The sequence below is a fragment of the Culex quinquefasciatus genome, chromosome 1 (assembly GCF_015732765.1).
Source record: "Culex quinquefasciatus strain JHB chromosome 1, VPISU_Cqui_1.0_pri_paternal, whole genome shotgun sequence".
NCBI classification, from domain to species: Eukaryota; Metazoa; Arthropoda; class Insecta; order Diptera; family Culicidae; genus Culex; species Culex quinquefasciatus.
The window spans coordinates 74,589,752-74,609,538 of NC_051861.1; the positions used below are offsets into that span (position 1 = coordinate 74,589,752).

Below are 19,787 nucleotides of genomic sequence, written 5' to 3' on the forward strand. Positions count from 1 at the left end.
CGTAATCGAGAACGCCAAGGCAATGCTGTAGAGCGAATAATTTGATTTGATTTTTTGATTTTGAATTATGCCATCTCGATATCAATCGTCTTCTTAAGATGTGTTGACTTCGACGCCATCTTTTTTTTCCTGACAAAATAAATTATAGATCGATCACAATACTTGCCAGTACTTGGTATCATTTTGCGAACAGTAAATTGGTGCCGCTTTGACAGTTTTAAATTGAGGCCGCTTTGCAAACCACTATTCTGCACCCAGGGTATACATGAAGGTGGGTCTAGGAAGTCAAATTAAGAATTTCGTTTTTCGAGTGATTTTATAGCCTTTCCTCAGTAAGGTGAGGAAGGCAAAACGCTCCCTTAGCTCACTCAGCGAAACATGCAACCGAATGTTGTTGTTCTAAGAAGCGTATAAAAACTATGTTTGAAAGGAAAATAACTCGTAATTCATCACTCAATTTGTTGAACATGAATGTTTACATTTTTCTGCACAGGAATGTAGAAGGATAGCTTGAATACGGTTAAACTATGAGTTCACAATGCCCATACACCTGTTGCTTCTCGTACAATGAGTAAACAACGACTTTCCATCCCTTTCCACATGCCATCCTGTTTCAATGAATAAATATCGGTCCCTTTCTGGCAATTCAAATTCTCGACCATGCGCACAAAAGTTTCACATTACTCGAACAAGAAACTGACAGCATCTAGCAAAGTGCTAAATTCACTCAGTCGTTCCGTCTCCTCTGACGATAAGGGAAGTGTTATTTAAAAGTCACTGTACAACTTTGAATATGATTGTTTTACGTATTGAAATCAATGGTTTGTTTTCATTCAACTGATGAATTTCTTTCTGAAGTCATTGATTCCTAATTACTATAAAATACAAACTTTATTACATATTATTTTTAAGAGCAAACAACTACACATTATGGCGTATTCGATTTGATGAGAATGTACACGCAGCATTACAGGTTGCCACTTAGTCAATTAGTGCGATCACGCATTCTGAGTAAAAGCAATTTGTAAGCTTTTGTCAATGGTTTAATATCGCGATGTCCTGAATTTGTGAATTTTACTTGTGCGGATTCATCCGCACGTAATTTTAAGCGTGCTTATTTGCCATCGCTGAGCAAAGTAAGGGGTTTTATCACACATTTGCAGCAGGAAGGAAGTTTGAACGATTCTTTGTACAGCTCTCCGGTTTTGGGATGAACGGCCAGCAGCGTCCGGTAGTGGTACAGCTGTTTGCATTCGGTCCTATATTGCCCCATTAGCCCGTCGAGCTCGTTGCACGTTTGGGCAGGGTTACTGAAATGGAAAAGTCATCGATGAATCCTGGGCGACTGGTACACAATTTACTTTAAAGCCTTATTTACCTGCACAGTTCCACCCGAACTCCTTGTTTGTACTCCTTGGTGTTGACTATGGTCAAGTTTATCTTATCCTTCGTGAAGCCCTCCTGTGGGTGAATCAACCGCTCTACTGAATAGCAAAGTGGTCTATCGTTGGAAGTATCGAACCGGGTCACCAGTGCGTCTCCCTCGGGTACCACAACGTCTTCGCCGAAAACGCCGGCGTACTGCTGCTTGTATTTTGCGACAATGTCGTTGATCTTGTTGTGCGGATAGTTGTCCACGTTGTTGCAGATCGGAAATTCCGGACTGCACGATTCCTTCTTCTGCGGTGTCACTTGGTCCGAAGTTGGTGGTTCTGAGTCGGAGGGAAAGACAATATCGCTTGAGTTGGAACTGGGCGCTAGAATATGGACACAATATGGACAATATGTAAGCCTAAATTGAACTTTTGACTGCATTTCAATTTAAACCAATCAATAATGGACGTAACACCTGTTACTTAGGCTTACATACATCTGTACTGGAAATACCGACTCAGAGATTAGGTAGGATACTAGGCTAATGTTGATTAGATCATAAGTGAAAAATTTACAGGGTGTAATATCCATATTATATAAATAGTCGTATACAGTAGTTGCATGCAATTAAGCTAATGTTAGTCCATTATTATATGAATTTGCCAGTGACCATTACTTTTCAGGGATTTAGGGTGGGTTGTTGTAAGCGTAACTTCTATTATAAGGATTTTATTTATTTTTGATTCGTTCTTCTGACAGAAAAATAATTAAACTGCTTAAAATGTTTTTCAAATAAAATATCAACAGTACTTGATTTATAATTGAAAAACTAAAAGAAAATATTTGGCGCTGTTCGACATAACATGAAAATCTTCCCATAAAATTTAAGTAAATTTCGTTTCTGCAGTTCAGCGATCCGTGAGAACCAGAACTGTTTGCGCTCAAATCATTTTCGATGATTAAACAACTCGACATTTTTGAGGTGGTGTAAATAGTTTCAGTTTCGTCAAAGTAAGAAAGAATTGGGACCCTTGAACACGCTAAATTGAATGTTTATAAATTACCTAAAATTGAAAATTTGGGTACAAATGCTATGGAATAATTTTAGGCAACATTGCGAACCCTTTTACAAACAACCATGCGCACCTCTTCATTTTTGCTATCTTCTTCGATAATCGTGGGTGCGCATGGTTGCTTAAGATGATCCAAGACTCATAACTTTTGGTTGTCAGATCTTCAATCTTTTGGACTCGTTGGATAGTTTATTTGATTACGCATTCAACGTTAGGTCACATGATGTACATTGTTTTTGTCAGAATATCTCAAAGTGTATTTTAGACATTTTCAGATCTTCAATATTTGAGGGGTATAGTGAAGAAGGCAATAGCTCAAAATATACAGTAATTTTACAAAATTAAAGTAAAAACATTTTGTCGCGAGAGATACAATATTGCTTAATAGATGTGACATTTACACTCTGTTTTTTTTTTCAAAACTTGCTGTTGCATTTGAGACATTCATCCGATCATGGGTTTTAAAGTCCATACTCGATTTACCTGAGTCTTCTAAAAAAAATTATTCTGGATTTTTACTTAGTTCTTCTCCAAAGTGGTAGAATTCAAACTCAAAAATAAGAGATTATAATTTAGATTAGAGCAACACATGTCTCATGGTGAGAAACATTGGAAAGTGATAAACATTGAATAAAGAAGATATTTTGCGAAAAAATTGTGCACTGTATTCCGCCGGGGAATTTTTCGCAAAATATCTTCTTTATTCAATGTTTATCACTTTCCAATGTTTCTCACCATGAGACATGTGTTGCTCTTATTTATACGGTTACCCTCCTTCTGGGTCAAAAACTCAAAATTACTGAAGAGATTATAAATTTATGGCGATTTTAGTAAACGACGCTATGTTGTTCCGTCGTTTGCACTGGGAATATGCAGATTTGATGAGTTTTTTTTGTGATTTTATGTGTTAGTAAAGCAATTTTACAACGTTTTTGTCTAATACCAATGCACAACCAAACAAAATCTCTACAACCAATTTCCCCCTAATGCCTAAAACTAGAGCACTTCATACTACAATCGCCACGGAGGCTTTTCCTACTTCGATACCGCACGACGTTTTCCTCAGCCGCTTTCTTGCTGTCCTCTGAAGTGGTATCGGCCACCAGTTGGGCGTTGCCATTTCCCTTCAGAACCTCCTTGGGAAAGACGTAGGTGATCGTCCCGTTGGCGTGCTTGATCACGTACGACTGGCTTGCGTCAAAATCCTTGCCGATCTTTTGCAGCGGCCGCCGCGTTCGTCGACGCCTAGGAGGATCCTGCTCGCGGAAAAGTTACTCAAAATTTGCCTCGATCTGGAATCCACCTTTCAGGGAAAATGTGCTGAAGCAGGAAAGTCACTTTTGCGGACAATTTTCGAATGTTGTATGGTTCTAGATCTGTAAATTCTTCACTACACTTTCCAGAAAGAGTGGAAATAATCTAACAACGTGAGACATTGCAAAACCTACTATTCTAGCTTCAATCTGAGAGCCGGACTCCTCAAGTAGTTGATCCTCCGGATCGGGGTCTGGGTTGGAATATCCCTTACGTTTGAATAGCTCGGAGATTTTCTGCTGCACCTCCTCATCGGTGGCCGTATCGGATGGCTCGTCGCTCACGGTAGTTGTGGACCGTAGCCGCACCAGGGGCCGGAACTCTGATGTGGAATCTGTGGGCTGAATGTAAATAGGAAAAAATACATCAATCAAGGTAAGGTAAGCAATTTATGTTTGAGTTTAGGATAGATGTATCTTTTTAAATAGTAGAATAAAAAGAGATAAAATAATAAATTCTTTGCTCGAAGCATTTAGTTGTTGTACGTTATTTCTTCAATTATGTTTTGACCAATCATCCCAAATATTAAAAAAATATGTTTAACACCTCTAATGATTAAATGATAATATCATATATGATAATGATTCCGAAATGATATGTAATTCTTTCGTTGTACCTTCCTTTCTTTCAATGTACCTGTAGGAACGCTGTAGATCCAAAGATGCCTTTTAATTTATGCATTCAGAAGTTTTCCCACAACATTTATACAAGTCTCAATGTTATGAAATTGTCAATCATTTTTTTACTAATGATAATAATTACAATATGTTATCAGAGAAACGATGACGACGATTGTAGACGTTTTAAAGGTTTTGTTTGTTGCTTTATCTTTATTTACAATATGAAATGAAGGATTTAGCTAATGGTTTAATGTTTTTGAACTACATTCTATAATGGTTATATTAGAAAAAATGAAAATTACTAATTTATGTTTGTTTGCTCTCTAGAATTTTTGTACTGTCTTGTACAAAACATAAAAGAACACACAAGCTTTAAAATTGAATTGTATCTTATTATTTCTGGTTTATTTAAGAAACTTAAATTTTGAAAAAAAGTTTTCATTCGACTTAAACTAAAAATGGTCTAATTTTGAATAAAGATCGAATTTTTGGATTGCTGTTAATTTCAGGATTTTTGTTGTTATTATTTCTCATGGAATTTCTACAAATTATAAAATAATATAACAATTTACCTTTGAGCACGCAACTCCGGAGTACATCTAGATCATGCGATCACGATGTTTACATGAAATAAAAAAAGAAATCATAAGTTTTAATGCTGGTTTATAAAATCTGATAAAGTATAATTTAAAGTTTCACATGCGGGACATAAAGTACACATGATCAAAGAGTTATTCGCTAGTTCTCGGAAAAAAATATGATTAGTTTTTTTTCTGTTCGCGTACTTTGTCCCCAGGAACGCGTGGCAAACGTTATCCTTTCCTGAGATCCACACCACACTTGCACCGACTGCCGTTTCTTCGGTTTCACCCGCCGATAATTTAATGTTACTGCAGAGCAGCAGTCGCGTGCGATTGCAGCTGATGCAGCTGCAAAATGTGTGCACTTTCGCGGTGCCGCTTGCTGGTGCCATAGCCAACATGTATGCAAAGTCCCCTGAGCTAACACACGCCAGAGCTGGGTGGCGCTTGGAGAATTCATATTAATGATCATTAAAAGTGGCTCTATGTCCTCGTAGAAATGTAGCAAACTTGGAGCGAACCTGAGATTTATGTCCTGTGTTGGATGGCGCGGTGCTACTCTTTTTTCTGGTGTCCTCCCAGAACGGCCAGGTTTACCTTTGTGCACCACTGGAGTTGAGGAAGACGACGACAGTTTGGCCAATAGCCATAAATTTCTTGGAACCATATGTGAATATGGCTTGATACCTCTTGGAATGCAAATGGTGAAGAAAACACCAGCCAAGTGTCCTGAACCTCAATTAGGTATGGATGAGGAAGTCAGCTCGGATTTTTTTCCGGAAGAGAAGGAAACATTTTTTTCTCGTATTAGGCTCTCAAATAATTCTATAGGGTTTGCAATGCATTAACTTTTTTTTAAATTTCGTTTAAGGGTGGTAGAAATATTTTCAAAAGTTTGTGTCATTCCCCACTCCCATTTTTTTCAAAATTTCAATGGGAATGCAAGTGGAACCAGCTACATTTAAAATATATTCCCCTGCGTTTAAAATAATTTTCGAGCATGTTTGGGTTTATTCAAACATCCTTTGAAAAATGGGAGGAGTTTATTAACAGGATTCCGAGATATGATATAATATTTTTTGAAAATTTAAACTGGAGGTGCATTATTGATTTGATTTTGGTTAACCGCGGTAATTTTTCTTGAAATAATTCGTTGGCGTCGAACTGTCAAAAATTGATCGCGGTGAATCGTGGTGGATACCTTTCTGTGAAAAAGAAAATAAAAACTTTTTGTTTCTAAAAATTTAACTTTTCAGCATCCATTTCAGTGCTGAAAAGTATAACTATTTAGTCGTTATATAGACAAAGTACCTGGAGCCATCGCGGTGCATCGGTGGATTGGGCGTCCTAAAATACTAATTTATCTAGAAAGTATTACCTTTTTTAAATTCTGTTGTTTTTGATAGAGAAAAGTAGGCCGTATCGTCGTTCGAGAATAGCATTGGTGTCTACCCGTAGCTGCTACTACGTTATTGACCAGGACCCCCAAACATTGCTCCGTGGACCACAGATGAAAAGTAGGAACCAATCATCACCCCTTTGCAATTTTCAAAGGTCCGTGCTGCTCAATACCGACGCCGGCCACGACCAGAGGTAAGACACGGGGAAGTGGATGGGAATGTTAGTCGATACTTGAGTGATGGGACCGCTAAATCGGCTGCATCTCCGACAAAGTATCACATGAGACCATAAGCAATTTGTTTATCGGTTGAAATTTTAAAAATCTTAGGCAGCCGGCTGCGGAAAGATAGCTATCTAGGGATTTAAATATAGTATTAATTCGATCGCGATTCTCCAGAAACTCTCCGTCGGCGTGCCTTCCGATCAACGGTGATGTAGGAAGGGCTTCATTTATTAAAATTATTATATAACATGAGCCTTAAAACATATTCGTCGACGTGCCTTCCGATCCTCGATGATATGGAAAGGACTTAATCCAGCAATACGACTTGCTTGTCTCAAAAAACAAAAAATCGGATCGTTTCTATCGTAAACTATACAAAGAGAACAAAAACTCATCGGCCAACGAACGCGCGAACTAAAAAAAATGAAAAAAGAAGAAGAAGAAAACCAATCACCCCATGCACACAAATAGCGACACAAAAGAGACGAAAATAACACGAAAAAGCAGGACTGCGCATCCTCACAAGAACCGCACTACTGATGCCATTGTTTAATTATAATGACCAATCACCACATGGACTCGAACAGCGACACAAAAGAGACGGAAAATAACGCGAAAAAACAGGACTGCGCGTCCCCACAGGCACCGCACTACTGATCAGTAGGCCGTATCGTCGTTCGAGAATGAAAGGTAAAGTAAGTAGTCTCTACGAAATAGAAGAGAAAATCGTGATGTCAGAATTGAACTCAAATCACTCAAAGTTCATATTGTGAGTGACTTTAACAGTTTGCTTAGTTTGACAGCTACATTTTTCCCAGAGAAAAGGAGGCGAATAATTTATGAAAATCACACCTGTCAAAATTTCTAGCCTACCAATTTTGTCACGAGTTGATTTTTTCCTCTATTTCAAAATAAATTTTTGATTTCATTTTTATTTTTACTAAATTCTGAAAAAAATTGATCACCCTACAACCGTCTCAGAGCAGTTTATGGCCTCTGTTACATCGTTGCTAAGACCGATCCCTCATTATGGCACCTTTTTGAAGAATCTTTCCTTGTGAGCAGCAAAACTGGCAAGCCTTGTAAAATCAGCTGGTGAAAGCAGAACGAGGCATCGGAAAATGATGCCACTTGGAATATGGTTCAACGGCCCACTCACCTCCCAGGACTGTTATGGTTCTGAAACTGTGTAACACATAAAGCAGCTAATGGCATGGAAAACGTGCGTCGAAACTTGTTTGCAAAATGGTGCTGGCGAAGGCTTTATGTTTCATTGATATTTATTAGCGGTGTTGAATTGGACGCAAGTATATATACGATACATGTGGTGTGACTTGTGTGTTTTTTTTTGTGGAAATTGACAAAAGATTTAAAATGGAACAGAAAGTTTAACTGAGCAGGTGACATAGTTTTGAAGAAACCCCCTTTGTTTAAATGATCTTTACACGTAGAAACATAAGGCATTGTTGATTTGAAAATCCAGATTTTTGTTGAATCAACACTAAACGTCAAAGCAACTTTTTTCAAAATAGCAATAGAATTTTATAGAGTTGAGAAAATCAAGGTTTGTTTCAACGCAAAATTTTATTAGTTATATTCAACAAAAATTTTGTTGCATCAAACTTCGTACAGGCTGGTCGTACAAAATATTGTTCTGCGTGTATATTTTAAATCATTTTGGAAAAAAGTATTTCATACATAACATAATTAAATTCCTTCCGGAAACCAGAAACCAACAGCAAAACCACACAAACTGTTGCAGTCACTGACTTTATGGCACCCTTCAAGCTGGAAGACATCAACTGAAAGTAATTGAAAGAATGATAAACGGTGGCAATTTAACCGGTGGCGTGCTAACGCTATCCACTTTGTCTTCAGTTTTTACTCTCTCAGATCAGGAAACTGTACTGCGCTCCTTTCCAATCACTATTCAGCTGCAGAGATTTAGAGAATGGATAAAATAAGGCATTAAGGATTAGTGAACCAAACAAGTTTCCGTCAATACCTTCTAGGTTTATCTTATCAAAAAGACTGTTCTTAATGCTTTTAAAAAATTATCCATTGTTGATAATGTTTAAATATTGTCCCCTGGCAAATATATTTTTAGTGGTTTGAAGCTGTTGGATATTATTGTATGTTAAATACCAAATCGTTATTTTGCAAATAAAATAAAATTTTATTTCTATTTTTTCAGATAAGAAATTCACGAATTTTTTTGAAAAGTAGTATTTTTTTCAAATTATTCGTGTTTTTAACGTTATGTCTTTTTGTTTTGTTTTAAAAGCCTTCACCCACAAGGTAGCAAGCACGATTGCATTATTGTGCGCAATCGTAAATGACTCTGACAGCCAACAATGCCGAAGAAAACAATGACTCATTTCATATGTTCAACACTTGCAAAGTTATCTGGCTCAGTCAATCTGAACTTCTAAACAACAAAGTGACCACTGGTCTACATTCGACGGGGCACGAATCCATCGGAACCGCACAATCCGGAAAACCACAATGACGTCACAGCTATCGTGTGTAGTGAGCGTGATACGAAATTTCCACCAATTCAAGCGTTCAGCGTTCTGCTATCAATCATACGCTGAATGTTGCGCTAAATTTGATATTGCAGCCATGTCCGGAAATAGAGCTCTCTCACGCAAATTAAAAGGAGCAATCAGAGCCACAATTGTGATTATTATTTTTCTACACAACGGGATTAACTATAATTTTCTCTCAATTAAAAAGTAAAATTCTACGAGTAAAGAGTAAAGCGTAAAGAGTAAAGAGTAAAGAGTAAAGAGTAAAGCGTAAAGAGTAAAGAGTAAAGAGTAAAGAGTAAAGAGTAAAGAGTAAAGAGTAAAGAGTAAAGAGTAAAGAGTAAAGAGTAAAGAGTAAAGAGTAAAGAGTAAAGAGTAAAGAGTAAAGAGTAAAGAGTAAAGAGTAAAGAGTAAAGAGTAAAGAGTAAAGAGTAAAGAGTAAAGAGTAAAGAGTAAAGAGTAAAGAGTAAAGAGTAAAGAGTAAAGAGTAAAGAGTAAAGAGTAAAGAGTAAAGAGTAAAGAGTAAAGAGTAAAGAGTAAAGAGTAAAGAGTAAAGAAGTTTCCGTCAGCAAGTTGCTAGACAATCCTAACAAATGTTTCCTTCTATAAATAGCTACATTGCAGTGTAAACAAACTACTTTAGCGGGGATTTTTTGACATCCATCCGAAAATTCCCACAAATGCTGGATTATAACTCGCCCTCCTCAAACAACGTAACAGGAGAATTTCAATCAGTCAATTATTATTCAAATTCACTCTCAGTGGCATCGCTTAAGCACCGGAGACTGGAGCAGATCGTGCACCTACATAAATTATACCACCTGACTAACACACTCACAAAACACTACGTTCGTTGTCGTTAGCTGGCTAATCCAAACAAATTAACTTTGCACCTCAATGAAGTTCTTTACCAGCTAAAGTGAAACCCTGTTTGTCTGGCAATGATAATAATCGAATGGACGGAGTTGGTATTTAGTTTAAAAGCACTTTTAATACTCGCACGGTAGTATTCGTAAGAGGGGTTGCATCATTCTTCATTTTCATACCAACGGAATTTTATTGTGACAAATACCAATGCATCTGTTGGAATAGCAACTCGACAAGGTAGCTCTCATTATTCTATGAGTTATGATTTTGTTTCTGTTCTGGAATATTGAATAAGAAATAGTAAGCAATCGAATGAATATGATATGCATCTGAGGACGCAATGTGGTGAACGCACGCTCAAGGGGGGTTCCCCCGAAATGTAGAAAAACAGGTTTTCGGCAGCAAGTCACAACAAAGTGTGAAGACTCTAAAAGGCACAAAGGTGAGATCAATTTGTATCGTATTAAGTTGGAGATAATACATTTGAGAAAGTTTCGAATAGTTTTAAAATTCAAACATCCGGACATTTTTAAGCAATGTTGGATTTAAACCAGCTTTATGTACACATTTCTTCAAGTGCCAGTTAAAAGGTGGAATTTGGTTGTTTGATTTGTAGTCAATGTTATTATAACCATAACTATTATAACTATTCAAAATATTCTCTTGTTACCGGTTATAAAGTAATGCACACTGAAGTACTTTTAACGCAAAAAAAGCAAACGTCTATCAAGCCTAGAATCGATGGATTCCCACTGATTACAAAACTTGACAGTGACATCATAACATAAACAAATCTAATCAATACATTGCTCGAGTGGTTACTAATCGCTTGAGGGTGCAGACAAATAACACGTAATTTAGATTCGGCAGAAATCGGGCTGCATTAAACTATATTTATTTTAAACTTTAGCGTGATTACGTGTTATCACAAGCGAACCGATTAAAGTATCTAAAATGTGTAAAACAAACCAACTGTAACAGAAAACGAACGAAACACTTGTGCAAAGTTGTTCCGTGCGTGATTTAACGTTCCAAAAATAGTGCTTCTAGCTCCTCCAATGATGGTGTGCAGCTTTGACGACAGTACGTCTCGCCTTGGTGTTTGCTTTTGGAACTTTTTACACTCCGTTGCAAAATAAATATGTTTTTGAATTAGTCCACGAACTTTTGCTACAATACTCTTCAAGCTCTTAAAATTCTTACATTTCTTTCTATTAAGCCCAGATGTAAAACATCAATTGATGAGCGGCCGTGGCTGACTGGTTACGGTGTTCGCTTTGTAAGCGAATGGTCCTGGGTTCGATTCCCATCTGCTCCCAACGAGAAAGTATAGGAAATATGAATCTTGAAACTCTGAACATGAACGAAAAATCAAAGTCACTCGAGTCGGGGTTCGATCCCCCGTCCTTTGGATTGGTAAGCAAAAATGCTAACCACTAGGCCATCGCGACTTGGTGAGCTATATCTGGAATTAGGAATACTGTTAGTATTAACTATATACGCGCTGGGTCCTTGTCCATTTGACAAGGGTTCGGAAGTTCTAAATAACGTTTGAATCCGATTGATGCAAACGTTCTTCAGGGCGGGGCTTGTCGATAAAGCTGAAGTACCTCGCGCTCGGCTAGCCAGCGTAGAAATGGGTCACCGAAGCTCGGCAGAGCTAACACCTTCCAAATGCCTATGCGAGTTATTTGCATGTATAGAATGTAGATCTAAAAATACATGGAAACAACTCAATTTGTAAGCAGCGGCCGCATGGTCCCGTTTGGTTGGTTGCACACACATACACACACACAGATGTAAAACATCAATTAATATACAACTCGACATTTCTGAAATTGATGTTAGTAAACCCAAGTAACATTTTTTCCAGGAGTTCTACAAGAGCTGTTCAAGATAGCTACAGCATTGCAGTTTGGACCGCGGTAGGTCTTCAAGTACTCTTCCAAACTCCTGAAGAAGAGAATGATGTTAGTAATGATGTTTTGAAGAGAATTTTATCCTACCGCGGTCCAAACTACTATGCTGTAGCTATCTTGAAGAGCTCTTGTAGAACTCTTGGAAAAAATGTTACTTGGGAAACGCTTCAACTTGCTTAAGGTACGAGAGAATTGGACTCCCTGAATACGCTTAAGATGATTTCATATCATTTTTACCAAAAAAGAATTTTTGTTTCGCAGAAAGTTCACTATAATTCAATTCTGTCGATTAGAACGTGTTTAGGGAGCACAAATCCGAAGTGGTCCGAAGTTTAAAAAAAATCTGTTCCTTTAATATTTTGAAGTGAAATTTTTCCAAGGTCTTCGGATAATCGATCATTGACTATTGACTGTGAATAATATAAAAAAGTTTTACGACAGGATAAGTGTAACACCAACCAACAAAGGGGAAGCATTAAGTTTGGTGTCCCAGAAACACGTGCATTTTGAATTTTTGAAAAACATTTTGTCAGAGCCGAATGGTTTTTTCTCCAAAGTTTGTATGGAGAATTAGTGCTGTTCGCTACAATTGCAATTTTTCGATTGTATGCAACAGCGACGAACCGCCCTAATTCTCCATACAAAGTTTGGAGAAAAACCATTCGACCCAGACGAAATATTTCTGAAAAATTCAAAATGCACGTGTTTCTGGGGACTCCAAACTTCATGCTTCCCCTCGAGTTGAGCCTGCGCAGTCATTTTTGTCAATTTTTGTAAGTCAGTGTAATCATAGGAGGCGGTTTTATGTAACTTTTACAAAAACTTGACATATCTTGAAAAAAATTCTTTTAGATATTAAATTAATTTTTCATTTTAAATTACGCGTTTTTCTGTAACTTTGCAGGGTTACTCTTAAAAGTGTATCAATGTTTTACAAAGATGCACTGAACTGTTGGTTTAATTGTCCCAAATAAAAAAAAAACAACTTGCTGAGAAAAAACGGATTTCTTGAAAAAGTGGATTTTTATATGGCAAAAGAAAAATGAAAGTTTTTTTTGCGAGTTGTTTTTCTGTTTGCTGTTTCCTTTACAACCAACTTTATTTGCATCCATTGTGATAAATGCCTTATACACAGCTGAAAGGATCTCAAAAACTCTGTACTGCACTTACAAAACTTCTGTTAGTCGAGAAACTACAGTAATAAACTGAATTGAATTGAATTGAATATGGCAAAAGTCAAAATGACTTTACACATAGATATTTCACTTTGAAAACATTTTTAAAGAGTTTTATTTGATGAATAAAAAATGTCTGCAAAAAAGATACCTTTTTTAAATTGGCAAAAAATGGTGTCTGCAATTCGAAAAACACGTTTAAATAGAATTTCAAAACTGATTCGTTTGTTTTCACACTTTAGTTTGGGGTTCGTGTATTTGGCTAGTTCAAAACCAACAAAATGTCGAAAACTGTCACTTTTTGATACATGTTCTGAGAAATTGGATTTTGCAGCATTCACATTAGTGCTATAATGAACTCTTCAACACTGATATTGATTGGGACGGTGAATATACCATTTCGGCATTAACTTAACAGTGAAACTAAATGCAAGCGACTGCTTCAATCTTAATCTAATTTTCCACATAATTTAATAATCTTAGATGAAGTAGAGCTTTTCTGTTAATAAAATATTCGATGTTTTTAACAGTTCTATGCTGCACAAATTTACAAACTGATACAAGAGGAATGTTTAATTTTTGGCATTTTGCTCTTCAGGTTCATGCGGTAGCTAAATGTGATGCCTGTTCTACACAACTGAGTGTTTTTAAAGTCTACGTGGTGCGTCACGGTCATTGTCGAAAACCGACGTCGACGATAAGTTTGTAGTGGTCGTCGTCGTCAATCTATGGAAATTCCATTCCCTAACAACACAAAGTTCAAAACAGAAAATAATGCTTTTTAATTGTTGGCAGGTTGCTCGTAGGACGATGTTCCTGATGCTGCTTGACCCAGACCGGATTGAGATATTTTGCGTCGGATCGTGTTGTTTAGAGGTTGAAAGAGATTTCGTTAGGAGGTCTAAACACAAACTTCCGACTTTACACTGTTTGTGAACGGTTGAGTTGTGTCCAGTCCGGGACGGACGGAAAATCCCACCGTCAGACACGATGGACACAAATGCGCTTGATAAGAATTACTCAAATATTATTCTGTTATGAGAACGAGATGAGGTGCTGCACCTTACCGTGACCATCAGCATGACCGTACTGAAGAGAAGCAGGGCTATCACCAGCCCGGATGATAGCCAGAGTGCCCACGGGACACCCCGGACCATCGTTGCGGGTTCTTCCTTTTCCTTTGTCATCTAGTCCGGGGATGACCCGTTACACTCCACACAAACAACTATCCTATCCCTTCCACAGCAAATGTTTCACTTTCTTCAGTTTTATTTTGATTTTGTGCCACAATTCACAAGACACTGCCAGAGGGAGACATCACATTGCACATTTTCGCACCAAATCGTTGGTCATTGGTCGCACTTTTACAGCTAAATTTCGAAATTTTTATTCCAAACACATCGTCGAGGACTGCTGAGCAGCAATATGCGTCGTACTTAGACTAGGTCGACTAGTGTAGTACAAATACCATCCAACACAAGCTAGTGTCTATCAACGATAAATACAGTCCATCAGAACACAACGGTGACTAAACTGACCGGGTCTTGGGAATACACTGCGATGAGAGGCGACGAGCACTAATTAGCCTCTCACTTAATCAGTGAATACCGGTCAGTCCGGTCGCAACTGATCTCCGGCTCGACCTGCACCTATCAGTGTGTTCGTAAGGTGATCACTAGGGTGACAAGAGAGAAAAAAATAAAACAATCACTCTGCAGTGCAGAGTCTTTCCCAGTCATATTTCTTTTTTATTTTTTCTTGTTTTCAAAAGTTTTACTATAGTATAAGATGGAATTTGTAGCTTAAGATGTAAAACAACACACTTTGAGAGGAAACACAAAAAACATTGATTTAGAGTTGAGTTGAATATTGCAATTTCTCGGGAATTTTTGTTTTTAGGCAAAATTATTTATGTGTTGACCTTTTTTTTAAAGATGCATTATAGATTTGGGTAATTCTCCCCCAACTCACACAGCAGTTGCCCCGACCCCTCTTCGATTTGCCTGAATTTTTATCCTAAGAGATAACTTTTGTACCTGATCACGAATCCGAGGTCTGTTTTTGATATCGGAGACGTGACGGAGGGGCGGTACGACCCCTTCTATTTTTGAACATGCGAAAAAAAGGGTTGTGTTTTTCAATAATTTGCAGCCTGAAATGGTGATGAGATAGAAATTTGGAGTCAAAGGGACTTTTATCTAAAATGTAATTTTGATTTGATGGCGTACTCAGAATCCCGAAAAACGTAACTTTCATCGAAAAAACACTTCAAAATCAAAAAAATCAAACCATCCACATTAACGACCCCCAGGTCTTTTGTGGTCTCTATTGCAAGTTTCTGCTTGAACCTAGGAGTCCGAAGGCTTGAATGGGGAGAGCACCCAAACCTCTTTCTACTCCAAGGAACCTTCCACTCCAGTGTTTGAACTGATGACCTTCGGATGCCAGTCCAACCGCCGCCAGCGATTCCACCGGAGTAGGTTTGGTTTGGTGTGTTGTTTGTACTTATGGCATGGAGACGACTCCTACAACTGGAAGACTTAACGGCCTAACAACCAAGGCCGGGACCGACATTTTACTTCCTCATCCGATGGAAGGTTGCAGCAGATGGGAATCGAACCCAGAATCATCCGCTTACAAAGCGCACAGCGTAACCATTCGGCCAAGCACTGCCACTAAAACACTTAAAAAATTTTATAAACTCTGCCATTTTCCGTTACTCGACCGTTAAAAATTTGGTAACTTTTCAAATCTACATTGGGTTTTTTTTTCATTTAGAACAAATAAATTTGCAGGGTTACTTTTTAAAGTGTAACAATGTTCTATTGCAAAAAAACACGAAATTTTGTTCTAAATGAAAAAATTACCCTTCTGGGTCAATGTCGATTCGAAAAGTACATTAAATTTCCCTTAAAATGACATGTTCCAAAAAAATACAGTCGAGTTACGGACAATGGCACAGTTTTTAAAACTTTTGTAGTGTTTTTTTTTTCGATGAAAATTACGTTTTTTTTTGGGAATTCACCTCTTTTTTCACATGTTCAAAAATGGAAGGGGCCGCCCCTCCGTCACGAGATATCAAAAAACGGACCTCGGATTCGTGATCAGGGACAAAGGTTACTCTTTAGGATAAAGTTTGACGAAAATCGAGTTGGTAGAGAATTACCCATTTATAACATTTTGATAAATTGGATAACATTAAGTCTTAGTTATTATGCACACAGTTTAATATCGAGAATTCAATAATTTTGTGGAATGCTTCCTACCTGTAAAAAAAGTTTTCCAAATCTTGGAGTTAAAATTCAATTTAGTGACTTGTTGGGACTCAATACTCAATACTGAATTATACTTATCCATTCTGAATTTACTCAGAATGATTTTTAATTTTTTTAATACATCTTTTTGTGTCGTAGTTAGTCCTAGTACACATAAACTTTTTTTTTATTTTGCCCAAGACATAAACAAAAGCTTTTGCATTAATTTTCAGGATCAAGATGTATGGTACATTGGAAAGTAAGGATCCAAAGCATCATTTGAATGGTTTTTCTCCCTTGACAAGCAGTGAAGGATTATTCACTGTTGAAAGAACAACTAAACTGAATATGGCGGGCTTTAACGTAACAAAGAAATGCCAGAGTTATACGAAAATAATAATTGATTATTGGTGCCGATACGAAACCAACATAAAATGACTTGCCATCCAAATAATAAAATATCTTGAGGAAAAAGATTTGTTTGCTTTGACTTTGGTTTATCATTCCTGACCTGCAACTGCATTTTAATTTTTTTGTAAGCTGAACTGGTAAATCAAAGCAGCATTGTTAGAATCGAACTTTAAAATGGCCTCATTTTTTCTATGTATAGAATATAACTCATCTAATGTCACTGATTGACTTTAAATTATTTTGCTTCAATTTAAGTATCCAAATTTCTTGGAGTCTCAACCAAATTTCTCGGAAATCGAGAGGCTCAAAAATTGCAAATTCTGGGAAATCCCGCTCGTCACCCTTTAAATATGGTCAAAGTTGCCGCAAAAAACCAAATCTTTTCAAAAATATATTATTATTAAATATTGTTTAAATATCGACTGTTTTTTTATAAATTACTACTATTCATAGGCTCAAAAAGCAGATTAAATCGAGACTGAAATATAATTGTTGCACTTAAACTATTCAATATAAATTACGGAAAAACACTTTCAGCCGTGTGCCACACAGTAAAAAATCTAATTGATAAATCGCAATACCATGCACATCACCTTTGTAAAAAAAGACACTTATATATTACATACTGCATGTACAATTTTTTAAACCACATGCTTAATATTACACAGGGAACAGTTAAAGTTATGAGCGCTGAGGATTTTTTTTGTGTCACCCTAATGATCATCCAAGTTTCAATCCAACACACATTCAGGCACCTTTCGAGTAAAGTAGCTCTCAATTTACAAAGACGAGTTGGCCGACGACGACGGTGACACCGACAACTCAACACACTTGTCGGATTAGGTCCGCTTGTTTACTTTGAGCACACTTGATTCGCGAATCGAACAAACGATACGGGTGGGAAAAGACTTAACACGAGAACAACCGATCGCAGCCGGCTCACGAAGGAGACTGATCGGATCGATCGTACAAGTTCGGAGCGACGAAAGCGAGAGAATCCTGAGCTTGAAAACTGGAAGAGCTTGAGAGATTTTAACAGCTGGGCGTTCCAACGACCGCGTGGATTTTTTCAATTATTTATATTTGTTTTCAACAGTCAAGACTGACCCACCAATCAAATTGTTGGTTCATTTATGCATGATAGAACATAATTTGCCCAAACACTCAGTCTTTACAGTCTCTGCTGATACATATTATTTTGCAGTTACAACCATGACCTTTCGAAAAACTACGGATCGTTCTGATGTTCTGGAGGAATCTGAGAGTGGCGCTGGACGCCAAAACGACTGATAAGGGCACTTATTCTCTCGATCAAGTGTACGCTCTTTGGATGCAAGCGTGCGCGCGTGTGTGTGTGTGTGGGTGAGTTACGTGATTAAATTAGAAGACACGCTGTTTCTCGCAAACGCTTGGTTTTTTTGTAAAATCTGTTCTAATAAATAATGCTAAATGCTAAATAATTTTTTTTTGCTGATTAAGGTGCATGTAAACTTAACATTTCGTTTTTTTAAGTTAACACTTCCCGTCTATGACACATTCTCCAGCCTACACAGCTGAAAAAGTAGTAATCCAGCTGCGTGTAAAAGGCCTGGGTGTAAAATTAATATTGCATTATTGTATGCAATTTTATGTGATTTTACACCCTGAAATATGTAGCCCATCAGTATGGGAAACCTACTTGACCGAAATGTCAAGCTCATATATGCGTTTATCCTTGTAGCTATTCATCGGTCTGATGGCCGAGTGGGCTAAGGCGCCAGTCCGTACTTTTGGTGCTGGGTTTGAATCCCGTCGGATGAAATTTTTGTAAGTGTTTATTTTGACGAAGGAGATGTGCATGCTTTTGCATGCGATTTTAGCATCGGATTTTTTGCTGTGTAGTATATTAGTGCGATAATTTCCAAACTTGATGTATCGTCAAAATAGATGTTGTTGTTGTTGTACCAGTTTTAAGATGACTCCGATCTGCTTGAAATGTGGTTTTTGTTTTCAAGTTTGTAGTCAATAATAAAGGTGGGGAAAAAATATCATCTCTGTAAAATGCATTTAAACGCGAAGAAACATAAATTTCCTTTAGTAAGTTTAGATGAAATTTTCGTTACCACTCGCCTAGGGTGGTCCGTCCAACTCTTGGCGAAATTTACATGAGGATACCGTGGAAATTTTACCTTAAAACTCTGAAAAAGTGGAGGAGCATCAACAGTTCTCGTCTTCATTGACCCTGATGTGCGGTGGAGATGGGAGCGGCCGGAAATGAACGGTAGGGTGCCCAGAATATGGGACTTTTTCTCAAAACCTCGCACCACAAGCTGAATATTGCTCTTTGGGCTATTTTAGGACACCGGCCAAATATGAGAAAAATCGGTCAACATTTACCCATTGATACTCGAAGGTGAAGTTTGTATGGGAAAAATCGAAAAAATGTATGGAAAACCCCATTTTCTTACGGTTTGGTCTGCACGGTGCGCTACTCCCATCCAAATATTCCCAAAAGTGAGATTCTTATTGAAAATTTAATGCTTTATAACTTTGTACAACATACCAAAGTTGTAAAACTTAATCCTGAAAATTTATTAGCGATTTAAAAAACTCATTTTTGTATGAAAAACATTGTTTTCACCAACATTAGGCTCAGGTATCAATGGGTTAATCACAACCAATTTCGCTCAAAATTTGCACAGATGCTTAAAATAACCCAATTAACCGTTTTCCGCTTGTGGAGCAGGGGTCATTTTTTCTGGGCACCCTATTGGACGGCTGTCATGATGGTGAGAATCAGGTTCAGGTGGAATTGGTTCTTTTTCCAGTTATAAATTTCTAGGCAACTTGGTCTCCGGTAAGTCCGCTTAAAATGACTGTCTCCTTGTAAAGCGAACTGCAGCTCGCATCACCTAGGTTTTTTTTTTTACTCATAAATTATTTTTATTAGGTCCTTTTAGGTACTACGACCAGCTTAGGACCGAGGATCGTTGTTGTTGTTAATTTCTTTATTTCCGGCAGCTTTAACCTTTCGGTCATTCGCTGCCCCTCCTAGCGTACATTTATTA

General features: G+C 37.5%; 1 protein-coding gene across 16 annotated transcripts; it reads right to left on the reverse strand.

The window, feature by feature from the left end:
* Positions 1–872: 872 nt before the first annotated feature.
* On the reverse strand, positions 873–17,701 carry LOC6038645 (protein spaetzle). 16 transcript variants are annotated; one of them, XM_038253774.1, is made up of 7 exons: positions 17,524–17,701; positions 14,143–14,376; positions 4,954–4,980; positions 3,896–4,102; positions 3,487–3,703; positions 1,379–1,757; positions 873–1,310 (listed from the first exon to the last, which is right to left on the reverse strand). In XM_038253774.1, exons 2-7 carry the CDS (start codon positions 14,260–14,262, stop codon positions 1,115–1,117), a joined length of 1,146 nt encoding a protein of 381 aa, XP_038109702.1. In that variant the 5' UTR covers positions 14,263–14,376; positions 17,524–17,701; the 3' UTR covers positions 873–1,114. The 16 variants fall into 16 exon arrangements, with proteins under 16 accessions (XP_038109702.1, XP_038109663.1, XP_038109632.1 ...); XM_038253735.1 differs by having other exon boundaries at positions 14,143–14,445; XM_038253704.1 differs by having other exon boundaries at positions 14,143–14,563.
* Between the last annotated feature and the right edge of the window lie 2,086 nt (positions 17,702–19,787).